This window comes from Sinocyclocheilus rhinocerous, unplaced genomic scaffold, assembly GCF_001515625.1.
Source record: "Sinocyclocheilus rhinocerous isolate Xijiao unplaced genomic scaffold, SAMN03320098_v1.1 scaffold534, whole genome shotgun sequence".
Taxonomy (NCBI): domain Eukaryota; kingdom Metazoa; phylum Chordata; class Actinopteri; order Cypriniformes; family Cyprinidae; genus Sinocyclocheilus; species Sinocyclocheilus rhinocerous.
Window position 1 is genome coordinate 1,137,471 of NW_015646352.1, and position 22,372 is coordinate 1,159,842.

At 36.4% G+C, this 22,372-nt stretch overlaps 1 protein-coding gene and 1 pseudogene across 5 annotated transcripts in view; one reads left to right on the plus strand and one right to left on the minus strand.

Moving 5' to 3' along the window:
- far1 (fatty acyl CoA reductase 1) overlaps window positions 1-13,989 on the minus strand; it is a 20,269-nt gene extending 6,280 nt beyond the window's left edge. Inside the window, exons 1-9 of one of the 5 annotated variants that reach the window (XM_016511519.1) lie at window positions 13,810-13,977; window positions 8,311-8,531; window positions 7,581-7,756; window positions 5,645-5,824; window positions 4,397-4,574; window positions 4,262-4,306; window positions 4,017-4,144; window positions 3,841-3,908; window positions 1,326-1,497 (exon numbers count right to left, since the gene is read on the minus strand). In XM_016511519.1, coding sequence (XP_016367005.1) covers window positions 1,326-1,497; window positions 3,841-3,908; window positions 4,017-4,144; window positions 4,262-4,306; window positions 4,397-4,574; window positions 5,645-5,824; window positions 7,581-7,756; window positions 8,311-8,499 — 1,136 coding nt within the window. In that variant the 5' untranslated portion in view covers window positions 8,500-8,531; window positions 13,810-13,977. Of the gene's footprint in view, window positions 1-906; window positions 1,079-1,325; window positions 1,498-3,840; window positions 3,909-4,016; window positions 4,145-4,261; window positions 4,307-4,396; window positions 4,575-5,644; window positions 5,825-7,580; window positions 7,757-8,310; window positions 8,532-8,606; window positions 8,630-12,291; window positions 12,325-13,809 lie in introns of those variants that run through there. The other 4 variants (XM_016511518.1, XM_016511515.1, XM_016511516.1 and 1 more) reach the window with 4 other exon arrangements.
- Window positions 13,990-16,278: 2,289 nt separating this feature from the next.
- Window positions 16,279-22,372, plus strand: part of LOC107707399 (ovochymase-2-like) — a 10,745-nt pseudogene continuing 4,651 nt past the window's right edge.

A 22,372-nucleotide genomic window follows, 5' to 3' on the forward strand; every position in this document is an offset into this window, starting at 1 on the left:
TCTGAATTTGCAAAAACCGTTCTTGATTCGAATCGAAAACCTATGAATCGTGAATCGAATCGATTCGCTGTCTACCCAAAGATTCACAAGCCTTACATTAGAGATAAAAAAAAAAAAAATTATTCAACAGAATAAAAATCTTAATCTTAGGATTTCTGAGTCAAAAAAATAATAATTTGTAATGTGAAATTAAAACACACATATTTAGCCATTAAAGCATATATATATACTGTATATATACATACACTATATTCTAACTATATATATATATATATTTTTTTTTTTTTGTAAAAATACGGCATAAAATATTTTAATAAATAAATCCCTAGTCTCCTCTTGCAGCCTCCTGGGAGTCCTGGATGCCAGTTTGAAAACAACTGAGTTAAACCAATTCTAAGAGCAGAGAGTTTGGTACCTGGCCCCATTATTTATGAGTGCTGTTCTCTGATCAGTTTGGCTTTTTTCATGGAAAATGTTAGTGCAAACAGTCCGTATCTGATCTCAGCTGAGCACTGACTTGCTTAGTGAGTACAGGCTGTGTTGACCAAACTGTCAGTCCCAACTTCCACTGTTTTTATGTGCTACAAGAGCAGATCAAACGACCTCTCTTGAAGACTTAATGGCATGGCTCAGAGGGAAAAAAAAAACATAAGATAAAGATGGATTTATGGGATGGATCCATCTCCTTTTCCACAAAAAAAGCGTGCAGGACTCCATGCACTTTATGGTAGCCCAGCAGCAGCATTTGTCCGATGCCATGAAGTCAAGAAGATGGCCAGGCTGGGCGGTTCCTTCCCAGCCGGCCTGTCGGCCATGCCACACCACGCACCCAACACCCAGTGCTGGAGGTGAGGGAAGGGAGGAGGGAGGACAAAGGGGTGGAGAAGCGGGTACTGAAGACCTTACCGGGGCTTCTGACAGGTCAACATGAGAAACCCGTCATACAGCAGGGCAGGAAGGGTGTGACTCACTGTGGTCCAGTACTGATTGGTAAAAGGGTTGGATCGCAGGTTAACATTGGGGCGTCTGAAAGCCTGTTCTAAGGGATTGGTCTTGAACGTCATGTTTATGCAGTACTCTGCAGAAGGGAATACAGGCATACAACATACAAGAGCATTTTAAACACAGAGCTACACAACACATACACACACACATGGATAAGCACACACACACACACACACACGTGGACGGGAAGCGTGCAGAACCCAGTCTCCGAGTGGGTTATGCATCCTTGCCCAAGACACAGGGAGCGACACGTGACGGCTAGACCGAGTGTGGAGGAGGAAGCGGGGCAGGAGAAAAAGGGGCGAAGCGGTCGAATTTACCTTGGCTCTCTTCCTGACATCCTTAGGAAGAGATCATATAGGAATGCTGGCGCCTTGTGGCTTACAGCAATCCAGTACTGATTGATAAGGTGATTGGTTGTGAGATTTACATTTGGCCGCCTGAATGCCTGCTCGAGGGGGTTCCTCTTGAAAGTGGATATAACATGGTATTCTAAGAGACAAAAAGGGGTTCAACAGTAAACGGCACAGCTGTGCATGACTTGGTTCAGGGTTAAAAAGCAACATTTTGATGGTTTCTTCCATTCATAAGCATTGGGGTCACTTAATTGGCATAATCCAAGTATTAAGATCATTTTCAAAGCATCATGCCAATCATTTTCTAAAATTCATCTTAGTTTTTGGCTAGGTCTCAACAATAAGGATGGTGAGAGTATTTCGGGCCAGTTAACAGAACTGAAATTTATTTTAAATTAAACACAATATATATATATATATACATATATATATGAATAAATATTCATAATACATATAAATATAAAAACAAATAAATAAATACAATATTTATACTGAATACTAAACACACAATATTATACTAAATACTACTAAAAAAATAACATAAATATACCACTAAATCAAGTATTAATAAACTATCATATATATATATATAATAAATATAAATACATATAAATAAAATATACTAAATATATAACACAATAAATATTACACTACTATATTAAAAATTATATCATATAATATAGGCTAATTTACCAAATTATTTGTTGTAGCTTTTTTAAATATATATTTCTTAATTTAGGAAATAAGCACATACACTTTTGTCTGATACATTAAAAATAAAAGCTTTCTGTGACTTGGGCAGGGAAAATATGGGAAGGGCATCTACAAATCTGAACTACTAGTCTGATTGGGCCAGCAGAAAAAAAAATCCTTATTGTTGAGTCATGTTAGTGATAAAAGGATAACTCCAACTGCAACACAATGCTGATTATAACCAAATATTGTTTGTATTTTAACTAATTAACTATGGGTGAAATGGTTCCAGTAGAAAATGTATACAGCATGGTTCAGTACACACTTGTACTGTGGTTCATCTAATGTCTCTGATATAAATAGTTATAAATATCTCCAGTCTGACTGAATTTCAATCACTCATCATCACAGTGATAGTCAACAGTGAGAGTCAAAACCTGTTTTAAGAGCTCACTAGAGACATGTTTGTTGTCATAACAGTAACAACAGCAGCAAAGGCATTGAGACATATTCTCACAAAGGCTTAATTATAAGGGAGTTGCGTCACAACCTAAACAGGGTAAACAAATCACTGAGGATTTCTCACCTGAAACAAGTTTTACAGCTAGTTTTGAATATATATCTAATTTTGAGACATATTTAGTGTGTGCAATGCAAAATGTTAAACATAAGGCACATTTTGCTGCAGTATACAGCTAAATGTTTCTGTGGAAAAAGGTCTTTTTTTAAATAAAAATCAGATCAGATCCATATTAGCAGTTAAAATAAAATGTAACTGTATGAAATGATGACACATCAAGTGTTTACAAGACTGTTGCACCGCTATAATTAAGTCATTAATATAGATTCAATTTAAATTAAGATATTAGTAATATAAGAAATAAACATTATATAATCATATGTATTATACAACATTACTGACCTAATTATGTTATAAATCCATAAAATTCAATAATATACTTCTGTCCGCTACATAAAAATAAAACCCTTTTTTTGAACAATGAAAATGTATAACTTACAGATTAATTTGATTAAATTAAGTGTTTAGTATTATAATATAAATAATATAATAAATATTATATAAATATTACATATTATAATTTAATATCAAGGACACAAAATTTAGTATCAAGGACACAGAATTACTTTGTTGCCATGTTGCATTTTCCATGTAGATAGATTCGGATCTTTAACCAGATTTTAAGGTCACAACATGATAAAAGGTTATAAAAACCAAATATGGTATCACAAAACCACTCATAACTCATCCAATAATGGTGGTTATCATAACTCATTCCTCCCCACCCTACTTCACTTCAGTGGAAACCAGACAGCTATGAAGATAAGTCTCAGAAATTTAAGTCTGAATAATCAAATCAAAGTTAAATCCATTCCCATATGTGACCCTGGACCACAAAACCAGTCTTAAAGGGATAGTTCATCCAAAAATGAAAATGTTATGTTTATCTGCTTTCAATGGAAAGCTTAGCTTATTTATTCAGCTTTCAGATGATGTATAAATCTCAATTTCAGAAAATTGACCCTTATGACTGGTTTTGTGGTCCACGATCACATATAAGAAAGAGCCAAAGAAAGAACCAGCTGACGTCCATACTACATTCATACGCTTGTTCAAACATGTCACTGTTCTCACGCTTTTTCATTTAACGTGACAAGTTCTTCGATTTGCAGTCGATACGAAAAATGGAATGGGGATAATGAAGCACTGAAGGCCACTGTGGACATTTGAGTCATGCAGCGATTTGTTTGAAAAAGTGATCCATACCAACTTCACCCCAGTGAAATGGATTGATCCCGCCCGTCGTGCAGTTGTACACCAACATACTTCTCGGCCTGCGATGGAGACAAATGTCTCTGTCAGAAAACTAGCAGCATTTATTTTCCAGTGATCCGTGTGTGAGGGATTTATTGTGCCTGTTGGTGTTTGTGTGGATGTCTGACCTGGCATGTCTCTGGGAACCGGAATACCAGGCGGCGGCCAAAGTGGTGTTTATGACCACATCAACTGGCACGAGGTCAGCGACAGCGTTATTTGAAGCCCTCATTGTTCGTAGAATCCCCTTTCCTGCCTGCACAACCAAAAAAAACAAAAAAAGGCTTTTAACATGAAGTACCAATAAACAATCATACAAATTGAAATGCCACTGCATTTAAATCTACTCTAAAAAATCAAAGTGGCCACTCACAGCGATGAATATCCCGCTCGGCCCATTGAAATTATCTATCCAGCCCTTTAACAGAGTGAAAAAGAAAGAGTGGTGTTCAAAATCCAGGCAGTATTTTTTTTTATTAGGTGGGAGGATGGAAATGAGCATGCTTACGGGGAACGGCTCCTTCCAGCTAGCTCCTACGATCGAGGGCCTGACGATGGCGACGTTGAGGTTTCCACACTCCTGCTGGATGAGGTGTTCTGCCAAGGCTTTAGTGTAAGTGTATGTGTTAGGCCGCTCACCTAACAGCTTCGGTGTCATTAAAGAGACGAGTTTGTCATCCATCCACCTGTCAGCATCGTACAAGTCCAGGAGGTTGAGGGAGAGCCAAAAAATACAAAATAAGAGGGTCTCATCTAGTTAATCCTGCTTGAAATAGCTTCAGTATTCATTGTGTTATTTTCTTATTTCTGAGCTGTTTTGTAGTTAGTTACATTGTTATGTTTGTATGTACATTTGCATGTATGTATGTATGCATGTATGTTTAGTATGTTTTAACATGTTTTTATTTACGTAAAAACTATTTCAAAAGATTATATATGTATATATAAAATTACAATAAATATAAAAAATATTAGAAAATATACTATGTAAAAATGAAAAAGATTAAAATATACATATACACATATATATGTATGCATGTGTGTGTGTATATACATTATATATACACACATACACACTCATTTTACTTTACTAATTAAGCAATTAATTGTATGGGTTAAAGAAAATTTGAAATGTTGCAACTAACTGAAATAAGTTACTAAAGTTTAAAGTACTAAAATTAATACAGCTAAAACAAAGTATACATTTAGTATAATTTTATATATAAATATATACACATATACATATAAATATATACACACACACACACACATACTAAATACTAAGTATATACTATACTATATCCAAAATACTAACTTAATTCAGCACATAAAATGACTAAAACAAACCAAAATTAGCTGAAAATATAAAAATAAAAGCTAATTCAAAATTTTTTAAATATATAATTATACTATATAAATAATACTTAAATAACAGAGTGTGGAAAATGGTCATGAAAAACAAAATAATGACATAATAAAATAAACCTCAGGAAAAAAAAATAATAATATGAATAATCAAATAATTACCAGAGCTAATTTGCAAGAATTCTGACAATGGGCCCTTGTTTATGCATGATCTCTAACTGGGAAAGCATTGTTAAATTTATGGCTTTATGCGTGAAAACAGCCACTATGTATATGTCCTTGACATATTTATTTATTAGTCATTGAAATTCTGGCTTTAGACTTTAAATATGATGAGGAAGGTGATTGCGGGATCAAACACAAGAAGAGTGTTTTGAGAGCTAAGACTTACTCAAGTGTGTCTATGAGCTTCCTGTAATCGACAGGTGGTGGATAGACCACCTCTTCAATTAGCTCTCGGTCACAGTGGGCGTAGGCTGTGGACACGTGGATAAACACATCCAAATACTTCATTCTGTGAGCCAAGTTAAGCATCTTCTGCGTGGCCAGTACATTCAACTGCATGGCATCTCTGCAGCAGAGGGACAGAAAGAAAAAAAATAAACACTGAACTGCAGTGACTCTGCAGAAGCATGAGCAGATCTGATTAACTTGAAGATAGACCTGCTGCGATTTGTACAAAACCACCTAACCCAAAAAATGTTATCCAATCACGGTAACTTGCAGTTAGTGTAGTTTCAACCTTTCAACTTACTAAGCCATCTGAATAAGAGAAATTTAAGGAAATATATAATGTACAATATAATGACACAATATATGCATTTATGTCTCTCTTTCTGGTGGAGCAGTGCATTACGTGAGCACTGTGAAAGAAAAATGAAGTCAGGTGAAGAATGCATAAACACCTCTGAAGCGTTTGTGCGTGCACAGCCTGTGGTGGTTCATTCCACACTCACTTTAAAGCATAAACAAGGCTTTAGCAAGCAATGAATGCATAGCGCTGCAGATTTACCTAATTTTAATTGGACATTACAGGTGTGATCTGATAAAAAAGCAACAGTGACTGAAGAATTTGCGCAGAAATATATTACTAATGCAAAATATTTGAATAATATATTATAAAAAACAATAATTACAGTATTATTATTACTGCTACTATTATTAAAAATAAGAATATTATAAATAATGCTACTCTTATTAATAATAAGATTATAAATAAAAATTATATTTTTATAATTAATGATACAATAAATGTATTATTAGTATTAATAATAATAATAATGATATTGATAACATAATATTTAAAAGTAAAATAATAATGACAGTACTTCAATTGCAATTACTAATGCTACTATGAATTCAATTATAATTTTATTGTACATTAATAATAAAAATATTATTATTAAAATTGTTGTTGTTGATAATGCAAATAGTAATACATTTATTGTATCCTTAATGTATTATTAGCATTAACAAAATTATTATAATAGTAATAATAAAAACAAAGTAAAACAAATATAATGACAGTTTTAATATTACTTACTATACATTTTATTATTATTGAAAAATCATTGTATTATTATTAATAATAATAATAATAGTAATGTTTATTGCATCATTAATAATTGTATTATTAGCATTACCAATAATAAAAATAATAGTAGTTATTTATTTATTTATGATTTAACGCCATGTCAGCAGCAGTGGCTATATTCATGGCAAGAGGAAACATTTCAATTTCACAATTCAGTCATATATATAAATTCAAAACAATTATATAAAAATAATAGTAGTAGCAAAACAATAATGTCAATATTATTATAACTATTAGTACTATTAATAATCATAATAATAATACAATGATTTGTGTATTTGTGAATATGACTTGTGTATTAGTGGAATATGATTAGTGAAAAAAAATAGTGGGTGAAAAAAATTGATTATTAGCAGCATTTGAATTATTAATTATAATTGTATCATTAATAAAATGATTATTATTTTTGTTAAGGCTAATAAACATATTCAATGAAATCATGCATTTTATTGTATGATTCCAGGTTTAATGTGAATACATGATTTAAAGCTACATGACAAACTAAACTAAATCGCTAATAATTATCAGTTAATCATCAGACAATATGTCATTATCTCAACAGCCCTAATGCAATGGACTACATAATAATATGAAATGAAGAGATGGCTCAAGCAACGTGTTATAAAAACTCAGTTGCTTTCTGTGATATAGCCACCTAAATAATCAGAAGCTTCTAAACTCGTAGCTGTGGATAAAGCTTTGTGCTGTCCTGTGGGTGGAGATTACGGCTTACTTCAGAGGCTCGTTGAAGCGGATAGTGGCAGCGCAGTGAAACACTATGTTAATGCAGCCCATGAGGGTCTCCTGGTCTTCTATGCTAAGGTCCAGATCTGGCTGCGTCAGGTCGCTGTTGACCGCCACGATCTTCTCTGTGAAATCGGGCTGCTCCTCTCGCAGTCTGTCAAAAAGCTGAAACATTCAAAGGCTCAAGATCACTTTCACCATAATCAAATATCACAGTCCGGCCAAGCACTACAGTAAATGCATATCAATTCCTGTCACGCACAGCCTATGAGACAATGCTGTCAATATAACTTAGAAATGTCCAGAAATGTGCGTATAACATAAGAGTGTAAAGAGCAAATAGAGCGAGAGATAAGATTTATCAGCGCAATCTAGAGCATTCAAAGCATCCTGAAAGTCACTGCAAATATAACATGTGATCTGAATAGTGCATCTGTGGCTTAGTTATAAATCCAATAAGACATTTTAAATAGTAAGAGATCAAAGACATATGCTTTTGTTTAGGCATTGGCACGCATTTAACATTTTGACTCCAACTGGCTACAATGACTGTCTGGTTAAAATGATTGTTCACTTGATTGGGGACACTTGATACAGTACTTATATTTTTTGTATCGCCTAGCCTTACCCTTAATTTATGCCATAAAGTATATAACTCAATTGAGAAGTGAGAGACCAAACCATGAAGTTCTCCAGCAATCCTCCAGACCTGCACTTACCTTGCAGTTGATCATGTCAGCAATACGGGCAGTGGGCGCCTGTCCTGCTTTGGGCCGGACAAGCACATAGGCAGCTTTGACACCAGGACAAGAGCGTAGCAGCTTCTCCAGAAGTACTTTCCCCATAAAGCCTGTGGCCCCTGTGATGAGAAAATTTTTTCCCTCGTAGTACTCTGGAATGGTAACCATCCTGAGTGCACCTTCCCTCCTCTGTTACACCCCTGAAAAACACCAACAGAAACATTGTCACACAGTATCACACTGCAAATACACACACATTTCAAAAGGGTTCTCACCCAAATAGAGAACTTCAGAAATCGTGCCGTTTCGTCAGTCTGCAGTAAATATTTCATGCAGGTCACTTCCTTCCTTTCCTGTTAAGATCTCAGTCCACAATTACTGCATGACAAGTCTTAACTTTTTTAAAATGTGTAATGGCCACTTAAGAGGTGGTGTTGTATTACTATCCTGGACCGCAGCTGGATTTGGACTTGCTGGGGTCAATAAAAGTGCTCCTAAACGGCATTAAGGTGCATCGACCGCAAAAAGCTTTACATATCACTAATTGATTGGACAAATTAAATGGCATAGTAAAATCACAACAAAATACACAGGTTTATTATTCTTATCTCTCGTCCACTGATAACAAGTCAATACAGCTCATCCACAGCTGATACTGGGTTAATATGTAATAAAATAAGAGATAAAGATTTTTTTCTACTTTAGACTTCTACTTGGCCTGCCATTTTTTTCCCCACATAGGCCTACAGAACCAATTAGAAGTCTGGGGTCAGTAAGAAATTACCTTATACTTTTATTCAGCACGATGCATTAAATTGATCAAAAGTGACAGTAAAGACATTTGTAATGTTACAAAAGATTTATTTTTCATAGAAATGCTGTTCCTTTGAACTTTCTATTGTAGAATCTTGAAAAAATGACCAAAAATATTTAGAAGCATATCTGTTTTTAACATTAATATGATAATAATAATCATAATAATTGTTTCTTGAGCAGCAAATCAGCATATTAGAATGATTTCCTGAAGATCATGACACAGAAGACACTGCTGAAAATTCAGATGTGCCATTACAGAAATAATTACATTTGAATATATTCAAATAGAAAAAAGTTATTTTAAAATATAATAATTCTTCACAATATTTATTTTTAACTATATTTTTATCAAATAAATGCAGCCTTAGAAAACTTGGAAAAAGAGACTTCTTTCAAAAACACACAAAAAAAAAAAATCTAAAAATCTTAGTTTAAAAATTAAATTACAACAAATTTAATGAATTTAAATTTAAATTTATTAATTAGGCAGACACTTTTATCCAAAGTGAATTTATAATTTACAATAGTATTTTGAATTTATAATTGTATATATATAATTTAAAAAATACAAAGATTTACATTTATTAGTTAATAAAAGTATATTTAAAATATACAAATTATTTTTTAAATTCAGATTTCACGCATTTAAATTTAGATTAATATTTACAGAAAATTACTATCTGTCATTGAAAGTTATACAAGTATAATTACACACACACACACACACACACACAAAACTCATAGACAACCTTAAATTCACACTGGAACAAACACTGGAAAATGATTATTAGATTGTACTGCATTCTTGCAATTTTGACAATCTCATAGCTAATTTCACCTAGCTGACCAATTTAAAAAGTAGAACTGATAAGTAAATGTTTACATTTGCAAGGCCTAAAAATGCATGTAAATGATCAAAAAGATATAGGACGTAATCTGATCTAATCTGTGTTTGACAATCTGCATTTGACAATTTTAAGGCTCACTTTCACATATCTTACACACATTCAACCCAATACATGATGTTTCAATCTCAGCCTGCCACTTTCTTCTTGATGCATCCAGCTGCCTCATACGATCCTTTCTGTAAACTTATCAGGCCACTCAGTATAACACGTTCCCACTGGCGATGAGCTGTTGCAGCCTCTTTCTGTTCGGTGCTGCAGCCTCGCATTGTTCGCTGCATAACACCGGTGCCAAGTTCCACAGCTGCATGCACCCCAAACAGGGGCAGAGTTTGCACACACACACACACACACACTGCATGGCGGCAAATCCTTGATTTTTTCCCAGACTTTCAGGGTACAATCTGCATCAAAAAGTCTCTTCAAAACATTCAGCGAAGTGAATGGGTTATTTTGACACACTTGCCTTAAGGGCAAGCAGCCAATCTAGAGCTAATGAATGCCAGTTTAATGGTAGGGGTCAGGTGGGTTATTCCAGAAGGTGAGACAAGACATTGTGCAGTGCGATTTCTTTCCAAGGGCCACTCAGCACTTGTGACTAAGGACCCAGTGCTGCCTATGCAGTGACAATGGCATTAACCAGCATCCAACTACAGGGAGCAAAGCTAAAAAGGGAGTTCTGGGACTGTGGGTAAAAGAAAACAGTCCCTATAGAGAAGCTGGCCTCGTTCGAGAAAGAACCGATTGGCGATATAACCATCCTATATGGGGCTATCTGACACGATCAAGTCCCTTTCATGTACACCAGACCAGAGGCAAATTGATCCTACATCCCACATCCTCAGTATGAATAATTAATGTGTCACATGGGCAGCTGCTGTGCACAGGGGCACCTGAGGAATTGTACTACTGTAACAAATAAGATGTAAACAAATACCAATGTAATAACTACAGAATGACCATGGTTAGGAGCGCTTTAGCATAAAAGCTTTACATTAAGAATAGGGCTGGGTATCGATTCAGATGTTCCAATTCGATTCGATTTCGATTTTCAAGCTCTCAATTCGATGGAGATGCGCAGCGGCTCAGCTGCAAGTTTGTTTCAAACTATTTTCGACGACGAAATAGAGCAAAATCAGACAATAGTGATATAGTCAGACAATCATTTTCATAGTCACACGCAGTACTTTTCAGTCGCAAATGCTCACAGTATCTCAAAGCTAATGGGATCGAATATTCTGTGTGTGCATAGTAAAAAATTACAACGACAGACCACTAAAGTCCAGAATCAAAGATACAGTGACAGTAAATAAAATGTTGTCACAAGACTGCACTGCCTTTGCGTCTTGTGAACCTCATTAAAACGACAACCATGGGGATATTCATCCAAATGAAATGGCAGAAATATGCAATTAGCTGTTTAGAAGTAGAAAAATCAAGGATACAGACAAAAAAAAATTTTCAAAATCAAATGAGCCCTGTCAGACTAGTTCTCATTCCTGACTCGCTGTTTTTGAACATATACTCGAAAATTAGATAATAAACACTACTATAACCAAAGTATTATAACAAAATGGCCATCATATTTTAATTTATTAAAGAGAAAATGTGTAAGTGTCATTTTTGGTATTGAGTTTGAATCAGAATGAATCTTTTAAGTGAATAAATCATTCTTACTTGAACATTCACTTACTTAACTCATATTTTCTATTCAACTCTAACAAGTTTAGACTGCTTTCGCAAGACTGCTACTATAAAATGAGTACAGGAGCATTTGAGTACAGGAATGAGCATTTCATCAGTTGAACTTACTGAAGGAATAGGCCTACGCCTTTACCGAACAATTCAGTATTTCGAGACTGAACAAGACTCAAGGCGGCTATGGGCTTTGAGTAAAGCAGAGCTTATTAAATTGACAAATCTCATTTGTGAAAAATGACCTGATGACTGAATGAATGAGAAAAGGTTATTTTGTTCAATGAGTCAATCTTGTTCACAACGAGGATAAAAACAGGCGAAATAATTCTACAGAGTACAGTTGGCTAAATGGGGTTAAAACATGCTTAAACACTCTTTCTGGAGTCTATTAGCAGTTTTGTAGACACGCAAATTAAAATAAAGTATTTGTTTCAGCCATGAATGACTTAATGTTTTAACAAATCGTTTGAGTAAATGACTTAATGACTCACTTAAAGGATTAGTTCAATTCCAGAATGAAATTTCCTGATAATTTACTCACCCCCATGTCATCCAAGATGTTCATGTCTTTCTGTCTTCAGTTGCAAAGAAATTAAAGTTTTTGAGGAAAATATTCCAGGATTTTTCTCCATATAATGGTCAAATAGCAGTTTTAATGGAACTTCAGAGGGTTCTACATGATCCCAGCCGAGGAATAAGGGTCTTATCTAGCGAAACAATAGGTCATTAAAAAAAAAAGTATATACATTTCAACCACAAATGCTCGTCTTGCACTAACTCGACCTCATGCATTACATAATCACGTTGGAAAGGTCACGCTTGATGTAGGCGGAAGTACTGACCCAGTGATTACAAAGCAAACGTGCAAAGAAAGTCAAACGCCCTTTACAAACACAGGTAAAGCAACAAGGCCCATGTCGGACGATTTTGAAGTTGGAGGGAGTTTTTCATCCTAAAGTACACAGACGAAGAGCTAACCACGCGTGACCTTTCCAACGTGATTATGTAATGCGTGAATTTGCAGACACGCATCGTGGAGCTACTGCAAGATGTGCATTTGTGATTAAAATGTATATAAACTTTTTTAGAAAATGACCGATCTTTTCGCTAGATAAGACCCTTATTCCACAGTTGGGATCGTGTAGAGCCCTTTATAGCTGCACTGAAACTGCAATTTGACCTTCAGTCCCTTGGCCACCATTTAAGTCCATTATGTGGAGAAAAATCCTGAAATGTTTTCCTTTAAAAACCTTAATTTCTTTGCGACTGAAGACAGAAAGACATGAACATCTTGGATGACATGGGGGTGAGTAAATTATCAGGAAACTTATCCTTTAAAACACATAAAAAGAAACACACTTGTCGCCACCTACAGTCATAATGCCGTGACATGCAGAAAGAGTGAATGAACGAATCAGCTGAACAAATCTTTTCAGTAACAAGATTCGAGTCACCGGGATGAATCACAATCGTTGAGCGCGAGCCAAAATGACATATGCTTCACATTTCATAATAAGGTCACGCGCCCTGTTCTCTTAACTAAAATTTAACATTTGAACCTCCCTGGTCGCACAAATTGTAAGATTTATTGCTTTACTTATAACAGTTTTTTAAGCATGGGGGAAATATGAATGAATATTACATAAATGCACACAAGTAATAGAGAAAAGGTAATAAATACATTTTTATTAACTGCATATTATTAATAACGCATATAAACTGCAATAAAATTCTAACGAGTTTCAACAGACGTCCACGTATTTTTAATATCCAATGGTTATTTAATCGAAAGAATGGTCACCAATTGGACAAGGGAACAAAAATAATTTTCTCTATAACACGGTGCATTAAATTGTTGTAAACACTCGGAAAAGCAGCTTAAACATTACTTTCCAGCGGTGCGTCTTTCAGGGAGGATTTCCTACACACCGGCGCTGAAAACCCAGCATGCGAAAGTGTGCTAACAGCTAGCATTCACTCTCTAAAAATGTGCAAACTCAATTCTGAGCTCAGGAAAAACGAGGCAACAAAAATATAGCTAAAACACTCGAACGCATACCTGAGATGTTTAATATATTGCCCACGCTATTTTTTTGCCTGGCGATCCTAGGGTTGTAGTGCGCTATCCAGCAGTGATGGGAAACGCAGTAGGGTTGTAGCTTAGCTTCGCTGGAGAGGAACTGTGATGGGTTGCCAAATGATGCGTCTCAGAACAGGACCGACGTCACAACCCACCACGCGCGAGGAATAACGTCCCTTCGTGATCCTATGTGTAAAATGAATTGGTATCACATGAGAAATATTCAGTGTATATTCGCTGAGAGTTTGACAGATTCTGGGAAGAGATCACAGATTCTTCTTCAGAGTAGGATTGTAGGATTTTTTCCATAATCCCTCAAGGGACCATAGTGCCTCTCAAATGTTACTGTAAAAACCAATAGCATGAAGCACCAATGTGGTAGTAGCGTATAGGTCAATCCTTAAAAATGTGTTGCAAGAAGGAATAGATAAAAAGTATGACTAAAAATTTGTGACCTATGCTGGACAACCTGAATGAAAAATGATTTAAAGTGAATGAATGAAAGTATGGTCCCCAGTATTTGCTAACAGCAGCATGGCACTTCCCTAAATGTGAGCAAAATAATTCTGATGTATCCATTACACTGCCTGTAATTTTCTTGTCTGGCAAGTCACTTAACATAACATGAATCAGCTTCCAGTGTAACTCTATTACACTGGCTTTCACTGAAATGTATCTTATTAGCCTATATTTCTTTCTTTCTTTTAAAACCAGAGTGAGCAAATCATGTTACTGGCAAATACTGTTGCTTAACAGCAAATCTATGCTGGGAATCTGCATAAAAAAAATAAAAAATTCAGGTTTTTCTGGCTTCTCTCAACTGCTATACTGTGGTTTACTGTGGTTGCCAGGCAACATGGCTCAAGGGACTCCTGTTGGATATCACAGAACAAAAGAGCATTATATTTTACTTCCAGAATTGTTGTGCTGGACTAAATTAGCAAGGAACAATTGACAGTTGGGATCAAAACGCATATGAATTTATATCTTTTTCTCTCCCTAAGGTTCTGTTTGTGGTAATTTGTGGCCTTGGTTGAATAGACTTAACTTGACAAGTCAATATGTCTAAGATTCTTTTTGCAAGAAGAATTGCTTCAGCCTTCAGCTTTTGTTCTCTGCAGACAAAAGCACAAATGTGTTGACAGTTTTATGACAGGACCACGTTCTTGTTTGGTTTGGTGTCGCCAGTGGTGAGCTTCATACCATCGTTCTCTGCAGACAAAAGCACAAATGTGTTGACAGTTTTATGACAGGACCCCGTTCTTGTTTGGTTTGGTGTCGCCAGTGGTGAGCTTCATACCATCATCTAGCTACAACTGTCTTTTGTATCAAGAAGAGCTTCCCCACTAGTAAACACTAGACCTCTGGTTTGTGTAAATTCTCTGCAGGCAAGGCAGAGGCATTGTTGTTTTTTCAAATGTATCTAGTTCATGAATTCACAAATCTTTTATTTGAATGTCTAAAATGTGTGAAATCAAACTAGATGACAGAGTTTCTGTAGTTTAACTGATAGAGCACGGCAAGCTCAATAAGAAATCTGCAAAATACACACATTAAACTTATAGAGAAAACAGAATGCAACAAATAATGTCCATTTCCCTTCAGAAATGTTTGTAATTGGGGAGTATATTTTCTTCATTAATTCAAAGATTTGAACTCCTACGTATATAAATTCTTAGGTTGCCTATAATATCTTCCGTCTGTTTAATTATTAATTGTATATTTGTTACATACTGTATGTGAGTGCACAATTTTCAGCAAACTCTGAAAGTGCCAAAATCCAACAAATTCCAGTAAACCTTTAGATTAAAAGGTCATTCTGGTCCTTGAGGGAAACATCTTTGTCAATGGAGGAGCTTTTCTCCTTCAGCTGAATCACAAGTGGCTGTAAAGTCTTTTTCTGCTGATGCTCCTTGTAAGCTACAGGAAAATGAGACAAACACATGCACAAAATATTTAAATATTCTAAGGTCAAATTAGATCCTTAATGTCAGTAGACTGATAAACTAGCAGGTATAAAACACAAAATATAAAGTTAATTTGGGTAACATAGATACCCAACATGCAATGTTCTGTTCAACATGCACATTTCCTGTGTGAAGTTAATGAGTAACCACAGTACCCCATTTGTCAAAAAGACCACCCCTTCATCCCTTCTATAAATACCCCAATCTTAGTGTTTAACAGCAGAGGACACATAATGCCTCAATTATCCTACAGGACCTTTGTCCGTTTTCTCAGCTTGTTGGGTTGTCTCGGAATGACCTTTGCTGTTCATCCCAGTGGTAAGAAAAATTTTAATTCAATTGAATGGGAACAAGTCACAGATTAATTACAAAACTTTGTCCTGCCACTTGATACCCAGATGCAAAGTACTTAGGTAAGAGGCATCCTTGACCATTCTTTGAGGGTAATCGGAGGATCAGAGGTCAGACGAGGTTCCAATCCATGGTTGGCACGTAACTGTTTAACTTTACAAATTGCATGATAAATTAATGCAATTTTACATTCCAAAAGGCACTGAAGTGTTGGATATATCAGTGTGCAAAAATTCATTCTACTATCATCTGGTGTCTCTTAGGATCAGAGGATCACATTTCTGTGCTGCAGCGATCTTAACAGACCACTGGCTTTTGACTGCTGCTCATTGCTTTGCAAGTGTATCCATGTAGGTCCACTCAATTTATCCATTACTAATCATAACTTTTAAATGTCAACACTTCAGTGACTTTCTCTCAAATATAACTGCCTGCCCTAGGGACTTCCTGCACAAGATTGAGGCTGTAGCAGGGGATTTCAACCAAAGAAAAGTTGACAGAGGGAAGCAGAGCTTCCACGTAAAGACTGTAAAGTTCCATGAAAAATATCAATGCTCCTCTCCCATGAGCTACGACATTGCTTTGCTTGAGATCAAAGGACCGAGGGAAGCAGAGCTTCCACGTAAAGACTAAAGTTCCATGAAAAATATCAATGCTCCTCTCCCATGAGCTACGACATTGCTTTGCTTGAGATCAAAGGACGCATTCACTTTGGCAAGTCATTCTATGACATTAACTCAATTTATGTATTTATATATAGTTTGAAAATAATTTTTAGAGATTAACATAATATGTGTGTTTTCTAAGTGATTTTATTAAGCCTGTTTGCCTGCCATACCCTGGTGAGGGGTTTCCACCCAAGACCATGTGTGTTGTTGGTGGATGGGGTCGTATTACTGAGAGTGAGAAGCCATTTGAAAAACATTGAAATAACAATTAATGCTTGAAAGACCAATCTCAAATATCTTAAACCATTACTAGGATAAAAGTGAAGAGGTCTGTGCTTTCTTTAGAAGGGCCACTTCCTTCGGTTCTTCAGGAGGTGCAACTGGACCTGTTAGAGCAAAGCAAGTGCAAACATGTCCTACAAACACTTAGGCCTGGGCAGAAGACCTTCACAGTCCTGTGTGCTGGCCCAGAGAGAGGAGGGAGAGATGCCTGCCAAGTAAGTTGACACTAAAGATGTTCCCCCAACATTAACATTGAATTACAGAATTAACATCCCAAATAGTATATCACCTATGACACTCAAGTTCAGGTTGGCAAAGATGGTCCAAACTCTTGAAACTGTTTTGAGTTCCTATCTGTCCTCCTGCGCTCCAGGGAGATTCTGGGGGTCCCCTCCTCTGCCCCAGACTAGATGGACGCTGGGTGGCTGTAGGAGTCATATCATGGGGTAAGGGTTGTGGTCGAAGCTGGAATAACAACAAGAACAAACCCTTGTCCAGAAGAGGCTCAGCTAGAGTATTTACTGATGTCTTAATGTTCCTGTCATGGATCAAGTCTAATCTTAGGAAAGGTGGGTATTGTTGTCGAGTTAGAGCTACTTACCTGCTTTCAAACTCCTATAACTGGTAGTGGTTAATAATCGGGTTTAGTAACTGAAAGATTGGCTCTTCAGGAAGACACTTAACCTCATCTCTGTGAGTACTGTAAGTGTACTGCAAGTCACTTTAAATAATGACTACTTACCTATAGAACTCAACACAGGTGTGGACAGGTCCCTGTGCAGTGTACCTGATGGAGTTATACCTGGAAGTGAAGGTATCATCAGAAATCCAGCTCACCCAGGTCAAAGCTACAACAACAATGAGTGAGTCACATCTGAAGTATCTTAGATATTTGCAACCCAAAGACAAAATCGGAAACTTTCACAGCAGTTAATCTTTCATTTTTTTGCCACAGAATGTGTCTGTGGTCCATTTGAGTTGCCGCTGGAGAACATATTCTGCTGGAGTTTGACCTGGAGAATGACACACAGTGCCACAGTGATCTTCTGACTGTGTATGTGGATGAAGACAGGCAAATAGGTGAGGAGGGAAAAGAAAAGCAGAAACTATGACTTTGTTGTTGTTCTACCTTCTGCAAGTGGTTGTGAGGTTCTCTGTTTCCTTGTGACCTTGCTCAACAGGTCGATTCTGTGGTGGTCAGCCTTCATCTCCGGTTCTTATTGGTGCAGTTTGTGTCTGCTGTAAGCAGCACAGGTGCAGGATTTGCCATCCAATTCAGTGGTGTTGGCAAGGACTACAGTTTTGGTGAGTGGAATCTGTCTGACTGGTTTCTTTTGTTGTGCACCCAACTCTGAAAAACCCTACAAAGTTCCTTGAAAGTGACAGAATAATGCTTGCGGAAATCTAAACGCTCAAGCCTGTTTGGTGACAGTCCAATGACAATGCAGAATGAGTTGTGCAGCTGTATAGTAGTGATCACCATACATTGCATGCATGCTTGAAACAACATGCTTGCTTACTGTGTACTTGAATAGCATGCTTGCACAGGCCTGATGATGTTGTTTTCGAGCATTGCCTCATTTACATGTCTGTGTATCCATACAGTCCCGTTATTAAAAAAAAAACGTTCCACCCTAATTGTGCTCTCCCTAGCAGCACAGGTTGTGCCCAACTGATCTGTTGGTTTCATCCCTTGGTCTGCAAGGTGTGTTCATTTCCCCAGTCAGAATGAGAGGCAAACTAACTTTTTCTCAGTAGAATTCTGTTTTCACACTACTGCCGACAGGCTCCTCAGAGAGAGTAGAGCATATCTCAATGGGACTGTTTCCATAGTTGCATGTCTGCCAGGGGGCCTTCTACCAGTGGTAAGTTAGGAGAAGGTAAGAGCTAGGTTCAAATCACAACACTGCTCCCCCTAGTATGACCCTTGCCAGACAGAAATGTGACACTGTGCAGCAACGTCATCGGCCAGGCTCCATTTCACCAGTTTCTCCTTTTGTGTTTGTGCAGGGGCTGAATGTGGAACAGTGGTGCTGTTACAGCCCAAGGGGGCTGTGCAGAGCCCCGCCTACCCGCAAGCCTACAGCAACAACACTCTTTGCTGCTGGCTCATCTATGCCCCAGAAGGCCACATAGTCAAGGTAAAAACAACTCTTTAGCCCTTGTGTTGGCCCAGTCATTGCCTGGTGTCTCCTCTGTCCAGTCGTGACCTGTCTGTCCGGTCATGAATGCATGCATGCAGTGAGATTGGGAGCTCTGATCGGTTTCACTGCAAGAGAGAATGTGATACTCAATTAGACTCCAAAGAGCGACGCCATGACGTCACTGCAGTCATGTAACGCTGGTTGTTTCCTGCTGTTTACAAAGTGCAATGTAAATTTAGAACCGTTCAGTACAGTAGTTGTAACTTTTGAAAATGCTTTTTTTTTTTGCCCTAAATGTTATAGTTAAGTTATAGTTAAGACATTTACAGTGCCAGAAATCCTAACTTGGCTATGTTATGTTCATAATCACATCACTCTGTTTGCTATATGCTAGCATGCTAATTACAATAGAATAACTTCACTATGTTCCTTAAAGCTTGACTTTGATGACTTTGACCTTGAGGAGTCAGAGAACTGCAAATATGATTCAATCACAGTGTTTGGAGACATTGATGACAAGGATGAAATAGGTAAAGTACAAAAACATTATTATATATAACATAAAATGTAAGTATCTTATATAATTTATATATAGTTTTATTTGAATTATACTGTGAGGTCAGTAAGATTTTTTTTAAAGCAGACATCGGATGCAAAATTCACTTTTACATGGTGTTTGCATATAAATGTGTCTTAGCAGTGTGTGGACACAACCACCCTACAATGATAAAAATCCATTCACTCCTTTTTTAAAATTTTTTTTTAAAATTCTGAGCAGTATGACAGTATGTAGCAATAGCCAAAAATACATTGTATGGGTCAAACTTATTGATTTTTCTTTTATGCCAAAAATCATTAAGACATTAAGCAAATATCATGTTCCATGAAGATATTTTGTACATTTCCTACTTTAAATATATCAAAACTTAATTTTTAATAAGTAATATGCATTGCTAAGAACTTCATTTAGACAACTTTAAAGGCGATTTTCTCAATATTTTGATTTTTTTGCACCCTCAGATTCCAGATTTTCAAATAGTTGTATCTTGGCCAAATATTGTCCTATCCTAACAAACCATACACCAATGGAAAGCTTTTTTTATTCAGCTTTCAGATGATGAATACATCTCAATTTCGAAAAATTAACCCTTATGACTGTTTTTGTGGTCCAGGGTCACAAATGATTCGTAAACAATGCAGGTGTTTTGGAGTTGGATTTAAAAGCGAACATACGAGTCTTCATTTCTCCCGACATCAGAGCCACTGAGGATGCAGTGGATTAGTTTTGTTTTTGATGGTAACACACCACTGAATACACAAAAAACAGAAGAGGGGTGGAGTGAGCATTAGCTCATTATCATTTTTAAAGAAACATGCACCGAAACGGATCGCTGTGATCCAGTTGTTTAAAAGGGTGTTGTGTTACATGACTGTTGAGGAATTTGAACCAAAGCATGTTGCAGACATTTCATGAAGACCCTAAAGTATCATACCAACTTGTGGAAAATGGGTATCCGATGTCCCCTTTAATGTAATATTATTACAATTCGAAATAACTGTTTTTTATTTGAATAAACACTACTTAAAACTCAAGAAATATTTCTTATTGTTATCTATGTTATGCTATCTAATATATTTTTATGGAAACCGTGATAGTTTTTTTTTTCAGGATTCTTTGATTAATAGAACAGCATTTAAAGATCTTGCACTGCACCATTTTGAGAAAGAGAAATGTAGTCTTTAAGTGCTCTGCTATTATAATTTTTGTGTTTTAAGTGGTTGCATGTGGCGGGAACGTCCCTCCAGCTGTTCTCAGCTATGGTCTCGAAATGCTTCTGCAGTTTAGCACAGACAACACCATCTCTGCCCGCGGTTTCAGTGCCTCCTTTTCTTTTATCAGCGAAAAAGGTGAGAGTCAACATGAGCAAAGAAAAAAGCTCACAGCAGGTGTTCAAATTTCACCCATCCAAACCTGACCCATATGTGTCCCACATGTCCAAATAGTATGCCACAGAATAAACACGCAAGCCAACCTAAAAATATTTATACTTCCACAAAAAGGTCAACAGTAATGTCAAAAGTTAAAAACATGTTGCAGTCTATATATGTTTTATTTTACGTTATTAAACTTAATTTAAAAATAAATAAATAAATAAATAAAGGTTAATTAATATTATGTTATGTATGATATTATACATTTTGTATATGTATAAAATGTATTAAACATAAAATTCAAGATTTTTTCAAAAACTTCTTGAATTCATATAAATGTTTTAATTCAACTTTTTCCCTTAATTGTTGTTAGTAATATAATTTATAATTAAAATGTTTATATTAAATTAGAAGAGAAGTCGTACCTAATGGTTGGACACCACAAAAATATATTATTATAATTTTTACATATATTTTACATAAAATCCTATACTGCAACAAAGACACAATGAATACTGCTTATACAGAACCCAACATACTAAGTCTTTCTTTGACAGCACTGAGTTTGTAACCACAGACTTCTGATGCATGAAATGATGACAAAAATGATTCTAATGGCACATTTCCTCACAGATCTCAGAGAAACAGCGTATGAAGATCAGGGGGAGGAAGTAGATGATGACAGCAGAGTCTCACCACATTTGCAGGCTGGTTTGTGCTGCACACACGGTTGCTTTTGTCTTTTCTGCTGTCCACCATCACATCGACTTTTTTGTTGAGCTCTAAAAGAGTCTCCTTGTCTCAGAGGGACTTTAGAATGCGTGGAATCCAGTTGGAGTCAAAACACACACATACTGAGTCACAAATGTGGATGCGTTTATCTTTGAACAGATTGTGAGGGTGTACCACAAATATTCATGCAAATGTTCTACTGCCTTCTCACCTCCGTATGGAATGCCTGACATCTTTGCTGCCTCTGGACTGGACACCCCAAGGACAGCAGTGGATGATGGGAAACTGTTGTGGCACGTAACCATTGGTCTGGGTGCTGGCTATGACTGCAGTGGGGCGATCATCCAGTCACAATGGATCCTTTCTGATGCACACTGTGTCTATAACCTGTGAGCAACCAACATGCCAAAAATGTTTTTAAAAGGTTTCTAGAGCCGTGCACATGTATTATCTTTGGGGGGGGGGG